This window comes from Sabethes cyaneus, chromosome 3, assembly GCF_943734655.1.
Source record: "Sabethes cyaneus chromosome 3, idSabCyanKW18_F2, whole genome shotgun sequence".
Taxonomy (NCBI): domain Eukaryota; kingdom Metazoa; phylum Arthropoda; class Insecta; order Diptera; family Culicidae; genus Sabethes; species Sabethes cyaneus.
This window is the reverse complement of record NC_071355.1, coordinates 141713640-141734356: the sequence shown is the minus strand read 5'-3', so window position 1 is coordinate 141734356 and position 20717 is coordinate 141713640. Positions and strand designations below refer to the sequence as shown.

Here is a 20717-nt window from a genome sequence, read left to right as displayed (position 1 = left end):
CCAATAGGGGAATTTATCCTAACTGAACTTTCATTTACATCCAATTGCGAATTATATGAATATTTTGGATGTGAAATTATTTTTATTTTATTTTTATTTTATTATTTATATATCGTCACCAAGATAGGGACATCCACTCTTTAAAATTTTCCATTATAAGAAAATATTGCCAATCGTTAGCTGGCCATATTGGCACGATCCCCTAAATGACATGACATGGTTTCAGTTGTGTATTGCCTACCGGCTACTTCAGTATTGTAGATTATTAATTAATTGAGAAGATGCTGTTTTTATCACATAGCAAGCAACAAAAAAAGTTGGTCGCATAAAAAAGAATTTCAAATTAATTAACGACTTCCATGTGCTCTTTAACACAGTTGTACAAAATATAAACTTTCATATAAAAATAGATACCGAAAGGACTCGGGTGACATGTGTAAAGATTTGACTTTTCTCATACAAACTTCAAAGCACCAATGCAGTGCGAGCTTGCAACGAAGTATAAACGGAAATTTTAGAAGAATATAATGCTATATAATGCTCATGTAGCATAACAATAATCTAATAAGGTTGTAACAGATAAAAAATTAAATTTAATTAATCGATTAGCATAAAATAGTAACATCAAAAACAAAACCACACGATTTACTCTTCAAGCTGTTTACCTTATGTGGCTTAGAATGGTATTTTGTCAACGCTCCCATGATTTTGACTCCGTGATTTATGGATAACCCTTAAGCAAAAAGCGCATTTGCTGGTGTTGATTTGCGAAACTCAGCAAAATATTCCCAATACGTTATCACCCGTTCAATAAGTCGGAGCACGCACGAAGTAACTGATTTCGAACCAAGGTGTAGTAGTTCGAGTTCAATCACTTGTTTCAATTGAGATAATGATCAACCACTTGTTTCAATTGAGATAATGTAGATTTGACCATGGCTTCTGCTGTATAGATGGAAGTTACCGAAAACCTATTCACAAACTTCTCAACTACCCATATCTACGATGGTTATGAAAATGCGCTAATGAATAAAATTTCCGATTCGAATCGTGAATCGTTACAGGAGAAAACACATGCTTAGACCGCCAATTCATCGAACTCTAACGCACAGCCAAGCCAATCAACTGTAGTTAGGGCAAACAGAATAAATGAAGCGGGTGGGCTCGGAGCTGGGAAACTTAGATAAGCAGGTGCCATTCGTTTGTGATAATGTAGGCGCGGGGTGATAATCTTTCCAACTGTGTGACAAAAGCAGTAGTAGTCTTCTGATTTGCCTCCATTCCAGTCATCAGTCGAGTGTGCGATGTGCGAACGAACAGGTGACCCAACGAGGAAGTTGTGATTTCAAATCGATTTAAAATGCGGCTTTAGATATCAGATTTTCGTTATATCGTGATATTAATCACTGCAATGAGTGCTGACAGTGTCTACCGGGATTCTTAAAGTAAAATTGAACGAGCGAATCGCACTAATTGGTACTGTTGTTGGTGCTATTCTATTCAATTATCGGAATTTTTTCAACCATTTAGAGGAAAAAAGTGCCAATCACTAATTGGTAATAAGGTGTGCTCATAAAAGTGATAAGAATTAGCGGTGTGGCATCAAGTAGAATCGAAAATGAGATCCAGCTATCTGTGTGGATTATCGTCCTGGCATCCATCGTGGCTCCAGCGGTACGCCACGTCAAGGACCTTCATCATGGTGTATGGACTGCTGGGAACGACTCAAGCAATGGCCTACATATACTTCGTGATCACATTGACCACGCTCGAGAAGCGCTTCAAGATTCCCTCATCTACCACAGGTGAGAACATTACTGACTTATTTCCTATCACGCTCTTTCGAGTGATTTGTAAATTTGCGTTATACTAGAGTAAAGATTGGAGGCACTTTATCGGTCGAACCTATTCCGATTGTCTGGCTTTCCAATGCAATTATAAACAACAAAGAGACGTCGTTATCATCAGCCGTATTTGTTGCGCCATATAATACTGAGAAAATTATATTTCAATTGAATTTTTTATCATTACAATTCAAATGTAAACATACAAATTAATTGTGCTTTTTAAAATTTTATTTACGAAAAATAGTTTCGGTTTTTTTGACGAAAACTTGCTCCCCAATAAAAATACTTTCACGCCTAATAAATCATTAATAAGACAATTTAAAGTTAAAAGTAGGTAGCTACTTAACTACTTATTGACCTAAACAAGGAATGCGGTTAGAATTATAGATTTCTGCTACCAACTGTCTGGGCCTTTTTTTCCTGCGCTACCCTTGTCAACTCAACTCAAGTGCTTTTCAGAAGATTTTTTTAGTTCCCCTGTGCAGTGTATTTTCGATCCTCTGCCGCTTGTTATACTTTGATGACACCTGTCATGAAATTGATAAAAAAAAAAAGATAAATTGTCTCAATTCTGCTTCGCTAAGAATAAATAAATGCAAAAATTTCGCGTATTGAATTTGTCTTTCAGTCGATTTGAATCGATATTTGTTAGTAATGGAAATTCCTGCTTGCTTGCTAATATTCTTGTGACTGGTGATATAGTTTCCTAAGGTAGTATTTCTCCTCTGATAAAACACAATTCAGTTAACAATTGGACGCACAAAATCAGCATTATCTCGGTTTTATTTTAACATAAAAGCATTTACCGTGAACGTACCATATTCTGCGCAGTTAAGACATTTTTATGATTCATCCGCTATTATAAGTATTCTAGACTTAAATTAATAACGTTGATAGCAGCAACGTGTAGTGCTACGGTCTATAGTATCTGTAAAAAACATGGGAATTAAAAGTCCACCAACAATTGAGTATATTTTTCGTTTTGTAAACTTATCCATGGTGCCTAATTCTGCGCACTTTCTTTCCCATGTTCCTAATTCTGCGCATGTTTGTTCCTAATTCTGCGCACCCAAAAAGTAACAATAAACAGTCATACCATGTTGTTTATGTCATTATATGCTAAAAGCACGTCAAAAATCCGGCATTAGCCATTACCATAAATAAATCCATGATTTGGCGTTCCTGTGCTGTCCAGATAGCACAGGAATATTGATGCTATCATTTTGATTGGCTTATTTTAAATATTTTATTGTCGATAACTTGAAGGGCGAGTTGATTCAGGGTTTCTGCATATTGAATATTACACTTTAGACATATATTAAAAATTTCATGTTTTCAATTAGAAACCCCTTCGCCACTGCCTGACAGTCGCAACACAGGATTCCAATCAATGCATGTTAAACTTTCTACTTGAATTTTCATGCCTCTATACCTCAGCCATTTGGGTGAGGTTGCGTATTCTTTCGTGATTTCTTCGAAGGATACATTACTGCGCAGAATTTGGAACATGAATAAAAAATCTGTGCCTAAATCTGCGCACTATTGCGGCGCATTTTTCCAACGAAAGCAAGGCATGCAATCATTCTTTTTGTCTAAAACATGACTAAAACTAATTCTTCTTTCTAACTATGCTGGGTAATTTGATCATTGCAAGGAATTTCGATCATAAATTTGTTAATTTTCTAGATTGACAGTTTTAGCGTTGGCGCTAACGACGTTGTTTTCTGACATATAAAATTCTGAAGTGAAGACAGAAGATACGAAGATAGTGCGCGAAAGTTTGTAAGGTGAGCTGCAAGCAGCCAGAGTTAATTTCCAATACGGAGAAGCTAGGGCCGATTTTACAGCTGAGCAGTTTGAAGGGATTTAACTTAAACAAGTAACTAAAGGTACGATTATACTTACATTGTTATCCATGCAGAAAAATAACCTGCGAAAATGCTAAAACATACTTACCGTTGCTAAAATTAACCCGTAAAAACCTAAAACCATTATACTTACTATTGCTTTAAAAATTACCCGTAGATCTGCCTTACGCTCGTTCGATATTGACTGTGAATTGTTTCGGATAGTTCAGAAATCAGGGAAAAGACTAAATGTAAGTTGAACAAATTCCAACCAAAATACCTAGAAACTAAATTATGAATAAATTTTCTAACTTTGAGCTACACAGTAAAAATAGCTGCAAGGAATCTGTGTACCGATCCAAAAACTGTCCGAACACTTTCAGTTTCACTTTAATTTATTTCGCTGTCAAATATGATGCCTCTTTGGTGAATAATGGCGTAATATTCAACAGGTATTTATAAAAAAATAACACAATGGTCATAGTTATGCACAATGTTGAAAAATACATATATAAAGAAAAATGCGCAGAATTAGGAGCTGCGCAGAATTAGGAGTGGTCACGGTACAGCATAGTTAGTAATCAAAATTTAGGTTTTTCAATTGAACTGTCATAAAACTTTTTTTCACTTTTTTCCATCTTCCACTTAACAATTACCTCGATCGTGCGAAGTTGAGGAGAATTACATGGTTTTAGGACCTTTTCGGTTAAATCCACTCTGTTATCACGGTACCACTGAAGTGTCTCTCGGCTGTAGTGGTAACTTGTTGATCTGGCCAAAACCTCACAAGGTTTCTGTGCGCTTTTAATACAACATTTGATATTCGAAATTTATTGGTTTGATTGGTCGAAAATGTGTCTTCGGCAAAGTTGTAGTAAAATTACACTTCTAAAAAAAACTATGTGCAGTTGTTTTCGATATTTTGAACCAACAAGCTATTTTGACATCGGCTACTCGGACGACTGAATCCTTCCCTGGGAACATTGTGATTAACCTTTCAAGATGCCATATTTGAGCTGGATCGTGTTCAACGAAAATGACATTTATATTCGGGTGCAAATTAGGTTGTTTCCCTGTCCATTTGTTTCTGGCTTAAAGGGTGCACAAATATTCCTAGGATCATATTTTCCAAAAATGATTCCTTCCGAGCTGGAGGTGTGCTAAAGTAATAGAGAGAGGATCGGCGGGATCCTCTGACAAGACATACAGCGGACGTGAATTAAGTATGGAGTATGGACTCGCACTCGAACTTCGTCAAAACTGTATAATACTCCTCAAACGTCACAACAGTCGATTATAAACTTTGCTTCAAGTGGATTTTGACCCTCTTTAATCTTGCTTCCCATAAACCACCGAAATGTGACACACGAGAAGGAATGAAATTCCTTTCGATTTCCTTCGGTAACAGGAACTCTGATATAGGATACGGGTGGGTATTTCCAGCCCATTAAGCGGTAGGCTGAACTGAACAATATTCAGGAATTACGTTGAAACTATATTTATTCGAGACAAGATTTTTATAACAGTTGATAGAATATTATTTACTGAATATCGCCGTGTATTTTGGTTTTAATGAAACGCTACTGAATTTGAGTTATAGTCGCGAGAAATGATGAAGTCGCTGCGGCTAAATTCAGCCCATTTTCTATAGTGGTGTCTGTGTTTTTTAAATCCGACCGGCCGTAGTAGCCTGCACAGGGATTAGATGCTTTGCAGAAACAGATCAAAAGAGACCGATAGATAACGTTTCTGTATTGCCTACATTCCGGGCTCATTGAAGATAATTAGTTTTGCAGTGACAACAACTTGCTGCTGGCGCTAGTATATTATTGAATCGTTCATATACATTAGCACCAGAAGCAAGTGGTTGTCACTCAAATACTAGCTATGTCAACACGATAGAAGCTTTTCAGGCGTTTCAGGCCTCACATATCGGTAGTAGTGTAAATAACGCACCATATGCTGGAATTAAAAACAAAATGCTGCTAATGGCTAGTGAATGAAAATTGATTTATATTTTCATATCACAGGGGAATTTTTGTGTTCTTCCGTGATAAAAAGAAATATAATTGTTCTGTGATAGCATATTCACAGCTGTTTAGTTTCTAGAATAAGTAAACGTGATCATAATTGTGTGTTTTCCAAACCATCATCAAGAGCGGATACGCGTTTTTTCAGCCTGATTACGTGCCAGTTTAGCAAATTACTTACAATTTTATGAAAATAGTTATAACACATTAAAGTCTATGAGTGCTAAATTCGTTTCAGTATTGTTATATAGCGGCAAAGTTTTTATTTGGAAAAGTGTAGCCAAAAAAGGTAATGTATGCCGAAATTAGAAGCGTGCTGGGAATACCCTCTCGTACCCTAGTTCAATAATTGATACAGGCGACGTAATTCATTTGACGCTTCAGCGAAATTAGTTGCATTTTCATACCACAACGCTCTCATCCATAGTTTTTGCGGTTAACGAAGCGATCTGAGGCAACCAGCATGGCATCCGTGAAAAGATCTGACACTAGCTCGAGGTGGACGTTTTTAGTTGTAAGGCATACGAACAGGGCGATTTATGCCTTTATGTGCTTCGGCTTACAGCGTCCTTCCTTGATAGTAATGGGCCCAGCGTAACCCCCTCCGGTGATCTCAAACGGGAAAGCAGGAGTCACGCGGTTGCATTAGGGTTAACCATAAAGAAACTGATACATCGTCTACAAATCTTTCTTATTATTGATTTTGCCCTTCGCGTCCTGAACCGTTGACGAAAAATGCCGAGAAGTCCTGATGGGTCTATGGGCAGGTCCTATGGGCAGATTTTACTTATGCAATGCACGTAGGAAAGCTTAGACAATAAGAGTCCGTCCGAGGGGTAAGAGACATTTATGCTTGGTTTCGTACAGTAAACATGAGTTCTGCAGATGATCCCTAACTCGGAGCAAATTCTTATCATTCAGAAACGGACTGAGTGATGCATACATTACTGGATACCCTTCCATTCGCAGCAATATCTATTTCATCGGATAACTCGGCATGTTGACTTACGATTCATTCTAATGACTTCTCATATCAGGGACCGTCAAGTATGGCCTTAAAATTCTCTTCTCACGAGCAAGGTGTGAGGTACTGGCGTAAACTTTTTGAACTAAAACTGATTTAATGGAAATAGAGCTGAAAACCGGAGATTTCACCATTTGCGTAGGACTCTCTATCACCCCCTGAAATATTTATACTAAGCTACCTAATACCCTGTATGCGTAGTTAGTAACGTAGTAGCAGCATTTTTAACGTTCTTGGTGTCACCGATAAAACATTTCTCCAGATGATATAGCTTCTCAGCATCTGAATCTCGAGAAGTTTCTATTAAGTCCTGGAACATAGCTTTAACCCTTTAAGCCCACTAGCCCACACAATTGTGTAGGTGAAAGCTTTTAGTAAAAAGGCTATCTAATCAGTTGCTTGATCTAAAAAGGAAAAAAATTAAGCAGTGTTAGATAAATAGTTACACCTCATATTCCAGTAGTTAAATACGTTCTACAGAACGTTGTAGAAAAAGTAGTTACTATGGAACAATTTTTCATAAAATTGCGGAAAACACGCTATCCTAAGGTTAATGCCGATACTGGCCATCGAAGGTCGGTAGTGGAGCTCGCAGGGCTTGCTATTGAACGTTTATTTGCGGTGTGATGGGAGCTGCTTGTTACGCTATTCCTTCTTGAGGAACATGGTCAGCTAAAATTGCCATTATTAATTCTTCGATGCACTTCGATACCACGAAGAAACGCTACTCAAAGTTACAAATTACTTCTTTAGCTGCAACATTTTCATCCGAAATGATGGCCACAGGAATTTTGTACTCGAAGAAACTTTTGATTACTCACACAGAAGAAACAATGAATTCCAACTCCTTGCTTTGGCACTGATGCCTATTTCGCTCTCAGAACATCTTTCTAAGAGTTCCTTGTCGACGGTTAGTATTTTTAGAACCTACGGGTTGTCATGACTCACCTTTTTAATCGGAGTACAGTTGGTAGACATCTAGTCGAATTTCAAAATTAACTTTGGTGGGAATAAACTGAGGGATGAAAACTTTACGCTTGGAAATTTCTACCAGAAACCTTTGTCGATCAATAGGACACCATACGAACCGTTGCTATTCAAGAGATGGCGCTTTTCTAGCGGCAGTAAAATCAAAATTTCCCACTTATCTATGTTAACCTACCTGAAAAACAATCACTAATCATATTTTATTTGTGATACACATACAGTTACTCTGTTGTACTTAATTTTCAGCCAGGAGCTGTTTGGGACATTTTAATTCGAAAAAATTAAATTTCGCAACATGAACGCAATAAATAGAAATAATGTTTACCATCTATTTATTGGTTCATGTGTCAAACGTTATATTGCGATTAGCGATAAACACAAAAGAAACTAAGATGCATGAGAGAGTAATGTTGCTGTGTTGAGTAAATTTATTGTCGCGCAAAATTGAGTAGTTTCCGAAATGTACAATATACGTTACGAAGTAACGACATCTGTTGTATTCAACAGGGAAACATTGATAGTTTCAAGCTTATTCTCACGCATGGCGTATGATGAAACACTAGCGCCAACTTCTGTAATTTATTATCAGAAACTAGAGGCGGTGTCCTATTGCTGTTCAATATTATTTCGGCACTTTTCCTTAGCTACGTTATTTAAAGCCACGTAAGATGCTTCAATAACACACGCTATCAAAACTGCCTCTACGCTTTTCACTTATATTTCCACAAGCTAACCGGACCACCATCCGGCTCAAAGGATCAAATGTTGGTTTAAAATATCGGAGCCAGCATCGATGGAAAAATGACTGGACTGTATTATTTATAGGAAATTAGGAAGACTAGGTATCAGTGTTAACACTTTATTTTCAAACACATAATGAACTGCACTGAGTTAATCACCGAATCAATCAGAGACAATCTCGATAGCAGGTAGAAAAATCGTTGCTTTTTTCGTCATATGAATAGATAAATTGTTCTTGAACAATCCGATTTTGGAACAAATAATAATTTGAGGGGTACCGCTGAATTAAAGCGTGTACATATGCACTGTTAAAAGAATTAAATATCTTCAAAATCATACTTTTGCATTAATTTTTCTCCAACGCCAAAACGAATATTTTTCAACAGTTCAATTCATGTATCGCAAAATAATAAATTCATAACTTACTGATCAAAAACATTATCTGTTTCAGGAATCATCCTCAGCGGTAATGAAATATCGCAGATCCTGCTTTCGCTAATCCTGTCGTACGTTGGTGGACATCGCAACAGACCCCGATGGATAGCATGGGGCGTCGTGTTTTGCGCGCTCTCATGCTTTATCCTGGCCTCACCCCACTTCATCTACGGAGCAGGTGAATCTGCGCTTCAGCTCACTAAGGAATTCATTAACGATCAGGAAGCAGAAGCACTTTTAAAAAGTCACAACCTCACGACTATAGTAAAAAGTACAAATCGTCTCTGTTTAAGTGCCTTTACACCAAAAGAGTGTCATGATATTATCTCGGTTGTTCCACTGATACTAATTTTTATGTCCCAGTTCGTGCTGGGAATCGGCAACACTCTCTACTATTCGCTTGGTCAAACATATCTGGATGATAATACCAAGAAAACCAACACGCCACTAATGCTAGCTTATGCTTCATCGCTACGAACATTTGGGCCGGTCGTTGGATTTGCACTAGGTAATACCTACAAAACGATACTATCACGTGAGAAAAAGTGGTAGCTAACTGCACAACTACAATTTATTACAGGTTATTTCGCGCTTAAGATCTATATTGATCCTTCTAAAACGCCCGTCATCGACAGTTCCGATCCCCGTTGGCTGGGTGCATGGTGGCTAGGATGGATTATTCTAGGTGCAGCAATGTTGGTCTTTGCAGCTCTAATTGGACTGTTCCCGAAGGAATTGCCCAAGAACAAACCAACGGAAATTAAACGGTACTGTTTATCATATTGTTAATATCAATGATAATTTATTTTGTTTGTTTGTATTTAATTTGCTAGACCAAAATCTAATATGCCTGTTGTATTGATGAATGATGCGGAAGCGTTCGGTAGAGAAAAGAATCCTTTGAGTAGAGCAAAAGACCATACCAATCATACCATACCCAATGGCACAGATGAAGTGGTTGCACCTCTGGTGGAATTCCCGCAATTGAAAGGTACGATACCGCTGTCTAATTTCAGTAAAAAATAACACAGAAAATATGCTTTATACTTTACACAGATTTTCCCAAGGCACTGATGCGGCTTCTCAAAAATAAACTGTTGATGTTTAACATAATCTCTGGTATATTTTACATTCTTGGCTCTAGTGGTTACATTACATTCCTCAGCAAGTACATTGAGGTTCAGTTTCATAAATCTACGGCTAACGCGACAGTGATCACCGGTCCGATTACCCTCTTCGGAATGGTTGCAGGATTTTTAATCTCAGGCATCGTTATCTCAAAGAAGAAACCATCGCCGAAAATACTTTTGTTTTGGAACGTGATTGTCGGAATTGGTTACATGTGTGGTCAGTTTTCTTACCTGTTCCTAACCTGTCCGGATGGCAATATGCCTCTTGTTCAAGGCCGACTAAATCTATCAACTGCATGCAATAGTCACTGTCATTGTGATGGCATTCCATACAGCCCTATCTGCCAGGAAGAGACGGGAATCACCTTCTTCTCGGCATGCCACGCCGGTTGTGATATGTGGAATGCTACTGGAAAATTCTACGACCAATGCACATGTCAAAACGAAAACTATTCATCTGTTAAAGCACCCTGGGAAACGTCATTCCGGTACTCTGAACCACCAACAACAAAGCAGCCTTCATCCCCAAGTCACTACGTAACAAACAGTATTACAACTTCTACTAGCGCTACCACTACTACTAACACGACCACTAGCTCGACTGAAGATCCGGAATATGAAGATTTTCCAAAGTTCAAATCATTGCTACCACAGGAGAATGTCACAAACCTAGAAATCAAATCAGCAAACGACACGTCGGAAGACGATTCTTACATTTACGATGAAAATGTGCAGGACTACTTGGATCGGTTATTAAACGGCGAAGGAGATTTCAATGCTACATCAAGTGAAGAACACGACCCATCGAGGCAACGACGAGAACTAACGGATACCACCACCATTAGCAGCAGCAGTGGTAAAAGCACGCTCAGTACAACATCCTACCAGGACGAAGAAGTTTTCAGTGCAAGGCTCATACCCGGTGCTTGCTTGAAAGGATGCGCCTATGGATTCTATCTATTTTCCATCATATCCAGTATTATCAACTGCTTCGGTGCTTCCGGCCGTATCGGAAATTTACTGGTTAATTACAGGTAATCTTGTTTCTTCCTAAGAAACACTAGACCAAAAACCGCTCTGGTGTGTATCGAGCTTTCTTGACAATAGAAGTGTTTTGTTGCAGATGTGTTGCCAAAGAAGACAAGTCTTTTACGCAAGGCCTTATTCTGATGATGATCAGTTTGTTCGCACTCATTCCTGGGCCGATTATCTACGGAAGAATAATAGACAGCACGTGTCTGGTGTGGACGGAAGAGTGTGGCACACGAGGAAACTGTCAACTGTACGATCAACGGCTATTTCGGTATTATATCAACTTTACGGCACTAGGTAAGAAGGTGGCGAGACCATTTGAACGGTTAATTAACTATATTTTTTGCTACAACAGCTCTTACGACGGTGGGAGTACTATTCGACGTTTTGGTATGGTGGTACGGAAGATCGTTGGACCTGTACGGTGAGCGGGAAGCGGAAGAGAAGAAAACGGTCGCCAAAGTTCCGCCCAAGAGTGCCTTTTCGTGAATCCCCGAAACGCGATAATGAATGTCACTTAATTTTCTCTATAGAGGAGTAGGAAATTTCGGATACAACTTGTAACTATAAGATTTTATGTGATTTTATATTTAAAACAGTAAAATATAGTAAAAAGTCTTTACAAATATATCTTCTAAATCTGTGATTTGTTAAAGCAATAAATTTGTTTAATTTTTTTGTTTCTGTTTTGAAGAGTAACAATCTCGAACATTTTTCAAATAGAACAAAAGCTTTTTACAAAGGGTGCTTTTCTTGCAAAGCGAACGATTTAAGACGGCTAACTCCATTAAGGTGCCACTATTGAGCGATACAAAGAGTGACGACACAACATTGCCGAAGTAGACGCTAGTAACTTCGAAATGAAATTGGCCATCTCAAGTCACGCACCTCCCAGAACAAGCTGCAAGTTTTGCAATTCGATTCTTACTTTGTTGCTAAAAGTAAACGCTTATTTGAACGACATGCAAAAATCTAGGTTTAAGCATCGTAAATCAGCATCAGCTAGTTATGGCCAATTTGCTCATAATAACACGCTATTATTAACCATATAAAATTGACTTCAAAACAACTCGATTCCTACCGATTCAACGCTATATCGACTAGAGTTACAATAACAAACAGTTTTCAATATGTTGACTCGCATCAGTGAACAAAATTATTAACATGACATTACGAGATTCCAGGAAGAATTGCTTCCAATAGGACATTCCATTCTAGGCAGTTGTCGTTCTTGTTGATTTCAGTTTTCTGAACTCCACAGCTTTACCTACTGGTTGAATTCCCAGTTTTTTCGCCTGCGCCAGTGATCTCCAAATCTAGAAAACAGCAGGAAAATTAGTTTTTGGCACTGGCTTCCACGTACCGGTAAATATGTACCTTGATTTCGTAGTCATCACTTGTAGTCACCAGCATTTCGTTATCTCGGGGATTGAAGGCAACACTGTTAACAACATCCCCGTGCTGATATTTGGCCAAACAAACGCCATAGTAGCGATCCCACAAGTAAGCATGCATGTCTTCAGCACCACTGGCAAATAAAAAATAGAATACGTTCCTATGGTATAAAATGAATCTTGGCTCGAGTAAAATAAGTTATATATAATTTCCCTCCAAAAATTAACTTGTACTACTTGTAGTATTAGTTGTATAATGCGTAACATTGGCGCATCGCGTACCTGCAGGCATAAATTAGACCCCAGAGTGGTCTTTAGCTTCCTATCCAGCAACTTCCATCCCTACTTCCTCGTAGTACCCGCTGAAATACGAGCAACCTTAGCGGAGATTGGATGACCAACCCCGATTAAAATTAAGACCGTATACCGACAAGGAAGAAGGCACTCATGCAAATGGTATAGGTATAGTTGAGTAGCATAGTGATCAGGTGCTGCTCGAACAGCTTGATCATCGTAAACTCAGCATCTTAAGCCTGGTGATCCGAAGCACCTCTTTTCTCACGCAAATATATCCTCAAAGCCAACTGGAGAGCACCTGACCAACGTACAATGAACCACATTGACTGCGTTCTCATAGATGACCGGTTTTTCTCTAACATTACGATCATACGTTCACAACGAGGCGCGATTATTAACTATAACCATCATTTAACAGCAATATGTGCACTCAAAACTGTCAACCGTATTCCAGATACGTCAAAGCTGTCCTCCTCGGCTCACTATTACGCAGTTAGTTAATCCGTATTCTACCGAGAACTACGCGCCGATACTGGATGAGACGCTGCCTTCTTCTGAGAAGTTAAGTGCTTCTACCCTCGAATATGGTTAGGGTAGACTACAACGGGGTGATACCTAGAGTTTACGAAACGATTGGCTTTCAATGGGAAATGCCAACAAGCGGTGAAGTTAAGCCATGGCTTGAAAACACTATCTAAGCATTGGCACCAGAGATCTTGGCTTGACTAATGACGAGCAAACAACCAGTTAACCACGATTCTGAGGAGTTAAAAACGTCAGAAGGATGAGGAAGAGAATCTGATCAGAAACGAGCGCGAGGTGGTCGGCAGGTGGAAGTAGTTCTTCGGAGACGGACCGGCAGTTAACCTAAGAGTGCCCTTGGAAGACAGTAAAATCTCAGCACCCGACCTTCAAGACGTTAAAGAAGAAATAGGGTTATTGAAGATCAACAAAGCCTCCTTACCGGCGGCTACCAACAGATAACTAACCATGACCGAGAAACGCTGAGAGCAGCTCTACACTGGGTTATTTCCAAGATTTGAAAGGGTCAGAATCAGAAGTTACCGGAGGAATGGATGGGAGGATGCTATTCAGCATCACTCTTGAGCTGGTGACCCGGCATGCGGGCATCCAAACGAGGCACTATTTTCACCAAAGGTAGCCAAGCCAAACTGTAAGCTTTTCGGTAACCAGATTGATATTTCGCTAACAAAGGCAAAGCCGCGTGCGATTTGTTCAGGTACTCCATGATTTGCGTAAAGAGTATGTTTTCAAGCACTTTCGACATGACAGGTAAAAGCAGTAATTAGTCGGAAGCCCTTAGGCTGGGTTGGATTGAATTTTTTTGATATGGGAGTGATTAGAACTTTTTTCCTATTTGAGGGGAAAAGTTTAGATTCAGTTATTGAGTTGAACAGATGGGACAAGTGTGATAAAATAAATGATCCGAGTCCGTTGCATTCGTAAGACGAAAGTTGAGTTCGGCTGCACCACGATCAATCATCGAACGGTGGAGGGGTGCGAACAGTGTCATGGCTTGGCTTGCGCTCTGCACTTGGCGATGATCATCATCGAAGAAACGGGTTAGCTCGTTCGTATTTCTTTTTTCGGTAACTGAGTCCTTAATCACCGAATTGGGAGAGTCCATGATCAGTAGGACAATAGTTGTTCAGGTGTGATCGGTGATGTGTTTCGGGTCAGTAGGAAGGTTTGTAACTTGAAAGTATTATTGATCTGATTCAGCGCTGTTGGTTTCAGTTGGTTGGATTCAGCGTTGGTTGAGACGAAGCAATATTGATATTGAAGTCACCTTTCACAAATAATCTGCCATTCCAAAGTCGAGCAGATGAAAAAGTAGTTTTTCGTAGCACGGCAAAAAATAAGGGTTAGAACAGACCAGACTGTAGAAGGCTACCACACAGATATTTAGTTCATTGTTCTCCACTTTTACGGCAAGAAATTCAAACCTTTGACCGACGGAGATTGTCTAATGTTTAGGCAGCGAAAAAAAAACAAAACCGTGGGATTAAACGTCCTTTCTAAGACGTGACTATTCTTTATGGACAGACTTCGCAGCCGACTATTACAGGAGTACAGGGGCCCTATTTTCACAATCACTTCACCTAATTTTATTGGGTGAGAGCACAATTTGCGATTCTCACAGTCACCTAGGTGACTCCGCTCACCTGGGTGACTGTACAAATCAAACGGGAAGCTGTTAGGTGAGGTGAGATGATTGTGAGAATAGCGCGCGTGAGAGAAGTAAGTTGAGGTGAAGTGACTGTGAGAATAGGGCCCTAGGACAGTTACGGGGCTAGTGCAAAAACCCTACGGACTCTATCCAGCAGCACCACCTAGCTGAGATTCGAACATACGACGACTGGTTTGTTAGACCAGCATCGTACCTCGAAACCAACTAAGCATGTTTAGGCAGCGAGCGCCTGATGAAATTTTATGCCATGATATGGATGGTTCCGACAGGTGATGATGCTTTAAGATTGGTTACGGTCATAGAAAAAATTGGTACTGCTTTTAATCGAGAAGTAGCATCACACCATCAATATGGTGTTCAAAATGTCGGACATTGAGATGTCCAATACGTAGGTTCGCCGTATTATTGTTGGACATGTCAGTCAATGGACGGTGGGAAATCGTCAGTATCATAGTTTGGAGGGTTTTCTACCTTGATAAGTGGGTTATGCAGTCTCCTTTTGTCCAGCGCCTCTGCGGTTCAAAGGTACATGGGTACCAACGGGTCACATGCCCTAGCGGATGTTGTGGGTTCGAATCCGGTTATAATATCAGATTATAGCTTGGTTCGACCCATGCACCTTCCAGCATTGGACAAAAACTAGGAGTCATAACGACTACTTGGTAAGCGTAGCTATCAATAACCCCTCCCCCTCACCTTTTCGCTCTTTCCCCGTCCATTCCAAAAAAAATTCATTACTTTCCCCTACCATCCCTTCATCAATTGTAGAACCACCGTTTCAAAAAATATTAATTATATGCTTGACCGCATTTCAAGGTCAAGCCTAAAAACACAAGGTTGATCCATTTTGATGGTTTAACTTCAATTCGCTAATGACGTGTGTGCAAATAAATTGAATTTGAGTAACATTTCCTACAATGCAACGCATATTAAAGTTAACCTAGTCAATGTTGACAAATCGTGCCTGACTTTCTGCCGTCGTCAATTGAAACAGCCACCAACTTCAACTGAAGCTCGCTTGAAACGTTCTGTTCAACAATTGAAGCTAATCACTTCATGTATGAAGCGAAGGTAAGAGAAAGTCAGTTTCATTTATTTGTTTCGACGATGCCGGGACCTGATCGTGGGTGCCAAGCAAATTAAGCACTTTTGCAGTTTAAACAACTTTTGTGTTAAAAATTTAGTTATCATTTGTGTTTGCGATAAATATATCGAAAAATATGAAAAAAACCTCTGCTTTTGGTCTAATACATAAATAAATTTAAAATACTCCTCATCGTTCCACATTTGAAAACAAATTAAAATAACTTTTTTTTGGCTTAAAGCTTGCCTGACTTGTTTCATAGACATATTAAAAAATTCGTCGAACCTTATCGATTGGTATATGTGACTCGACCCTCCGGGCCCCGGATCAACTTCGCATTATTCGAAAATTTTTTAAACCTTTGTTATAGTATAACAAAGGTAAAAACTCTTCTCAAAATAGAAAAAAAATAGTTGTACAGTTGGATTTCGAATTTGGCAACAAATGCGTATCGCCTATGTTGCCAAAATCGAAACCGTGCCAAAATCGAGACCCTTTTTTGATATGAAAAAGTTGAATGTAAGTGCGTTAGAAATTAACAAAATGTGATTAATCAACGATAGTTTTTGGTGACCTGCGGTAAGACGTAGTCCTACGGCAATAAAAATAGTATTGTTCGAAACCGCAAACTTTTTTTCATGAACACACTTACGACAATATTTTTCGTCATTTAAAGTATTTATGCGGAAACTGACTGATATTTAAGCATATTTTTGGAAGTAACACATTTTGTGTTGCCAAAAACGGATACTTTTGTTGCCAAAATCGAGGCATGCCAAATTTGAAATCCCACTGTACCTACTAAAAGGACGATATCAGCTTAACATCTATTGCGTGAAATATTAAACCACATTGACCTGAATCCATAAATAATTATGCATCTAATATTATTTAAAACTAACATCTAGTAACATCACTAGAACGTTTGATTAAGAACTCACCTGGCCACATAGTTATCACAGACATCGAGAAAAATGAAAAAACACTCTGTGTTTGGCGTGTATGCTTTGTGTGCTCTTAGCATCGTGCCAACTTTTTTCAAAGTCATCAAGTCAATTACATGAATATCGATCTCTTGCGCAATCGGTGGGGGTTCCAATGGATTTCGTATCACATAATTTTTCGGCCACGGCCTACTGTTTATGTACAGGTAACGGTGATCTGGACTTAATCCCATTCCTATGATGTGTCCGTGCAAATCGATCAACTTGTCTACACGATCAAAGCGATCCGCAACTGATTCATAATTAGCCCAATTCGGTTCCACAGGAGGTGTTTCATTCTGCAAGATATATTGGAGGCGGATTTCTTCATGAGACATTTCGCGCATAATTACCTCCAGCTCGCGCTGCCTGTCCCGCAAAGCAATGCGCTCCTTTAACGATGGTCCTGGATCTAGGCGTCGGGGAAAGTTAACACTGCCTATTCGCTTGAATCCAATTTGGTGCGGTGTATAGGTTTTGGATCCGGTCGAAAAGATTAAGTATTTTGGACAGAGATTGTCAAGATCATCCACCTCTGACATATCTTCATCCTCCGGATCGTCATCGTCATCCAAGCAATCATCTGATGATTCGTAATAGCTATCCTCGTACTCTCTGCGATATTCGTCCAGATAATGTATAGGGCTAGCATAGTCGTAATTTTCGAGTGGGATATACGGAAAATCCAAATCCATATCTGGAATAAACACTACATAACAACATATATGATATGCACTGGAGATTCTATGAACAATTACCAACGAGTTGAATATGCAAAAGCTTATTATCTAAGAAACAGAAAAAAAATCAAAACAATGAAAAGTTTCACAGACCTCTTCCAGCTCGATTAAAATCCTCCATTTCCTGATCTTGGTTCATTTGATAGTGAGATAAAGGATTCCCAATTCGCCTATCGTTTTCTTCATCATCATTGCTGTTTTTGCCGGAAGTACCAGGGTCGTCAACTCCGCTTTCTTCCTTTCTATTGTTTTCATCACTCAGCCAAGGACAGTTAGCAATAGTGATTGCTCTAATAGAACTTGCGTTACGATTATAAAATTTGTACATTTGATTCCTAATCGGAGTATGTTCTGAATCAACTTCTTGATTGGCCTTATTCAACCAAAGAATCGATGAGCTTACGAGATGAGCCAACCAATTCAAGTCGCCTGACAGCAGATGTTGGTCACTAAACCACGTCCCAAAAATGTCATACGGACGATTAGTTACGCGACATTTTAAACGGAATCCATCTATAAAGCGAAAATAGTCAAACATTGTTTCAACAATTTTACTTTGGCTTAACTCACTTTGTACGGTGAAAACGGCAATCTCGCCGGAAGTGCTGTGGGGTGAGCCGAAATGAACACCGGACACTAACAGTAAAGTATCGCTTTGATTGAATTGTGAGAACTGAGTATACTTCCAGCTTAGCTTGCGCATATCAAACGAGTCACGAATTGTCGATGGATAAGCGGAGTTCCAAACCTGCAAATTTAAGCTCTATATAATGACAATTGTAAAATTACTGTAGAATGAATTCTCAAACAGATATTGAATAATTCTTCTGATACATTGAATCACCATACCAAGTTCGATATAAAGAACCTAGTATTCAAACACTCTATAACAGACAGATACGGAAGCAAAACGGCAGTGTACTTACAATGACAAATCCATCTTTAGAGCATGTAGCAAACATTTTTCCATTATGCGAGAAGCTAACATGCAACACCTGATGAGAATGATTTGTCAACACGTCGGTCATGACCATCGGGACGTTGTCGGTTAACCGTTTATATTCCGATCTCCAAGACTCCGCTCCTAAAATTAGAAATAAAAATTTAAAAGGCAAACAATTATTATATATTGGTCTAATAAAACATATTGTTTAGCAAATATTTACTAACAATAATTACGCAAGTGCTGTTTTGATTGTTGATTAGCACCACCACAAGCGCAGTAGGTAAAAATAGTTGTTTTTACACATTTACCATAAATTATATCGAACACGCTGTATAGTGTGCCTCATACGTAATAACACACATGAATGGCGAAACGTAATTATGTCACCACCAAGAAACATGTACTACAAAAGCAAAATAGTATCCCACCTGGCTTTAATCCAATGTTCACATCAACCGTAAATTCTCTCCGGAAATATTTTCGCCATATATAGTCATCTCGAGACAGCTTGTTCCATCGTTTACACGTTTGTCCAGCATTTAGGATATCTCTGGGTTGCAACAAGAGGAAAATTTTAGCGAATACTGGCTCCGGAATAAAAACCCATGGTGAATTCTCGCAGTAATCAAGGTCTTCCTCGTCCTCCTCTGTACTGTTACTACTCGAAGCGGTAAATTGAACCTCGGCGTCTTCACTAGGTCCTCTGGTTTCAGTTCTCGAAGCCATTTTACGAAACTTTTAATAGATTCGTTCTACTGCCAATTTATTTTGAAACCACCCCGTTGGTTTCAAGTGTCGGTTGACAAGCAATTCGGCAAGGCCGATACAGTGTAGCCCATACAGATGCCAGAACTCGAAATATAAATACGTTTACCTTAAGAATTTATCTATATGCAACTTTATTTGCCCAGAAAATTTTGCTTTGCACGACTTTTGCGCTGCAATAAATGCGACTGACTCACAAGCACAGAACAGTAAAAGCGATTGTAAATAAAAATAAAGCAGCTGATGAGCTGAGCTGAGATCGATTTCATTCGCGTCGCGTTGAAGCTTGAAGGCAGTAAAAGAGATTTCCGTTTTCCGTGGACTGCTCGCACTTACAGCAAATCTCGTTCCGAACTGTCAATGAGTGCGTAATGACAAAAAGCAAAAATATCCCCCTCCCTTTTCTCTCACGCAAAACCCTGAACAATAAATCTCGGGTACTTTTTCATTTCGACGTATCTGCAAATGAGAGATTCTCTTCGTGTCTCCTCTCTTCCGCTGTTTACGGCGATTCTAAATAATATCCCGCATTTTGCACATTACTGGACAGCGCAGTCTAAAAGTGCGACTGGCACAAAAAGTGCGACAATGTGATTGCTGTGAGTAAGAAAGAGAAAGACTGACAACTGCAATGTTGCTGTTTTGTTTTGTCATATATTGTGCACGCATTCCCTTACTCACCCCATCGACATCTCTATCTCGAGCTGCAGTAAACGTCAGCGACAGCATGTCCGGGGCTCAAAATTTGACAGCGGGCCCAAATCAGACTGCTGGCAGTTGAGTGAAACGCAGTGCTGAATTGCTATCTCATTTTCGCACACACGAGATGTTGGCGGCGAGAACATGGTTGTCTGCCATGGGCTTGCCCTTACTGGACACGACGGTTGAAGCAGTCGTGTTTCTGAACGGTCGTAAAAAGCTAGGACAGGACGTGCCAAGTGTCAACCGCGGCGTTGACCCAAAATTGACTCAATTTCTGATTGGCTGAAAGCGAGGAGCAACCGTTGACTGGAAAATATAACGCGGTATTGCTTTCAGTGTTGCTAAAACTCATTAGTGGGAATACGACAATAAGTTATTATTTCCGAATTTCTATTTCTTTTGTATTCTGTAGTTCTATGCTTGGTCTAGTGCTTGGTTCTACATTAGTTTTGTTTGTACACGAATTTTAATTTTCAAAATGAAATGCAAAACATGATTTTGGTCGCATAAACTGTGGCGTA

At 39.3% G+C, this 20717-nt stretch overlaps 2 protein-coding genes across 4 annotated transcripts; one reads left to right on the top strand and one right to left on the bottom strand.

Moving 5' to 3' along the window:
• Positions 1–1618: 1618 nt before the first annotated feature.
• LOC128740213 (solute carrier organic anion transporter family member 74D) lies at positions 1619–11562 on the top strand. The gene is made up of 7 exons (XM_053835745.1): positions 1619–1805; positions 8928–9419; positions 9492–9678; positions 9745–9902; positions 9968–11075; positions 11165–11370; positions 11429–11562. Exons 1-7 carry the CDS (start codon positions 1619–1621, stop codon positions 11560–11562), a joined length of 2472 nt encoding a protein of 823 aa, XP_053691720.1.
• A 95-nt stretch (positions 11563–11657) lies between these two features.
• Positions 11658–19695, bottom strand: LOC128741706 (F-box/WD repeat-containing protein 5). 3 transcript variants are annotated; one of them, XM_053837689.1, is made up of 8 exons: positions 19158–19695; positions 18710–18867; positions 18354–18531; positions 17877–18296; positions 17397–17752; positions 17002–17342; positions 12451–12601; positions 11658–12389 (listed from the first exon to the last, which is right to left on the bottom strand). In XM_053837689.1, exons 1-8 carry the CDS (start codon positions 19453–19455, stop codon positions 12288–12290), a joined length of 2004 nt encoding a protein of 667 aa, XP_053693664.1. In that variant the 5' UTR covers positions 19456–19695; the 3' UTR covers positions 11658–12287. The 3 variants fall into 3 exon arrangements, with proteins under 3 accessions (XP_053693664.1, XP_053693662.1, XP_053693663.1); XM_053837687.1 differs by having other exon boundaries at positions 17002–17752; XM_053837688.1 differs by having other exon boundaries at positions 17002–17740.
• Positions 19696–20717: the final 1022 nt, after the last annotated feature.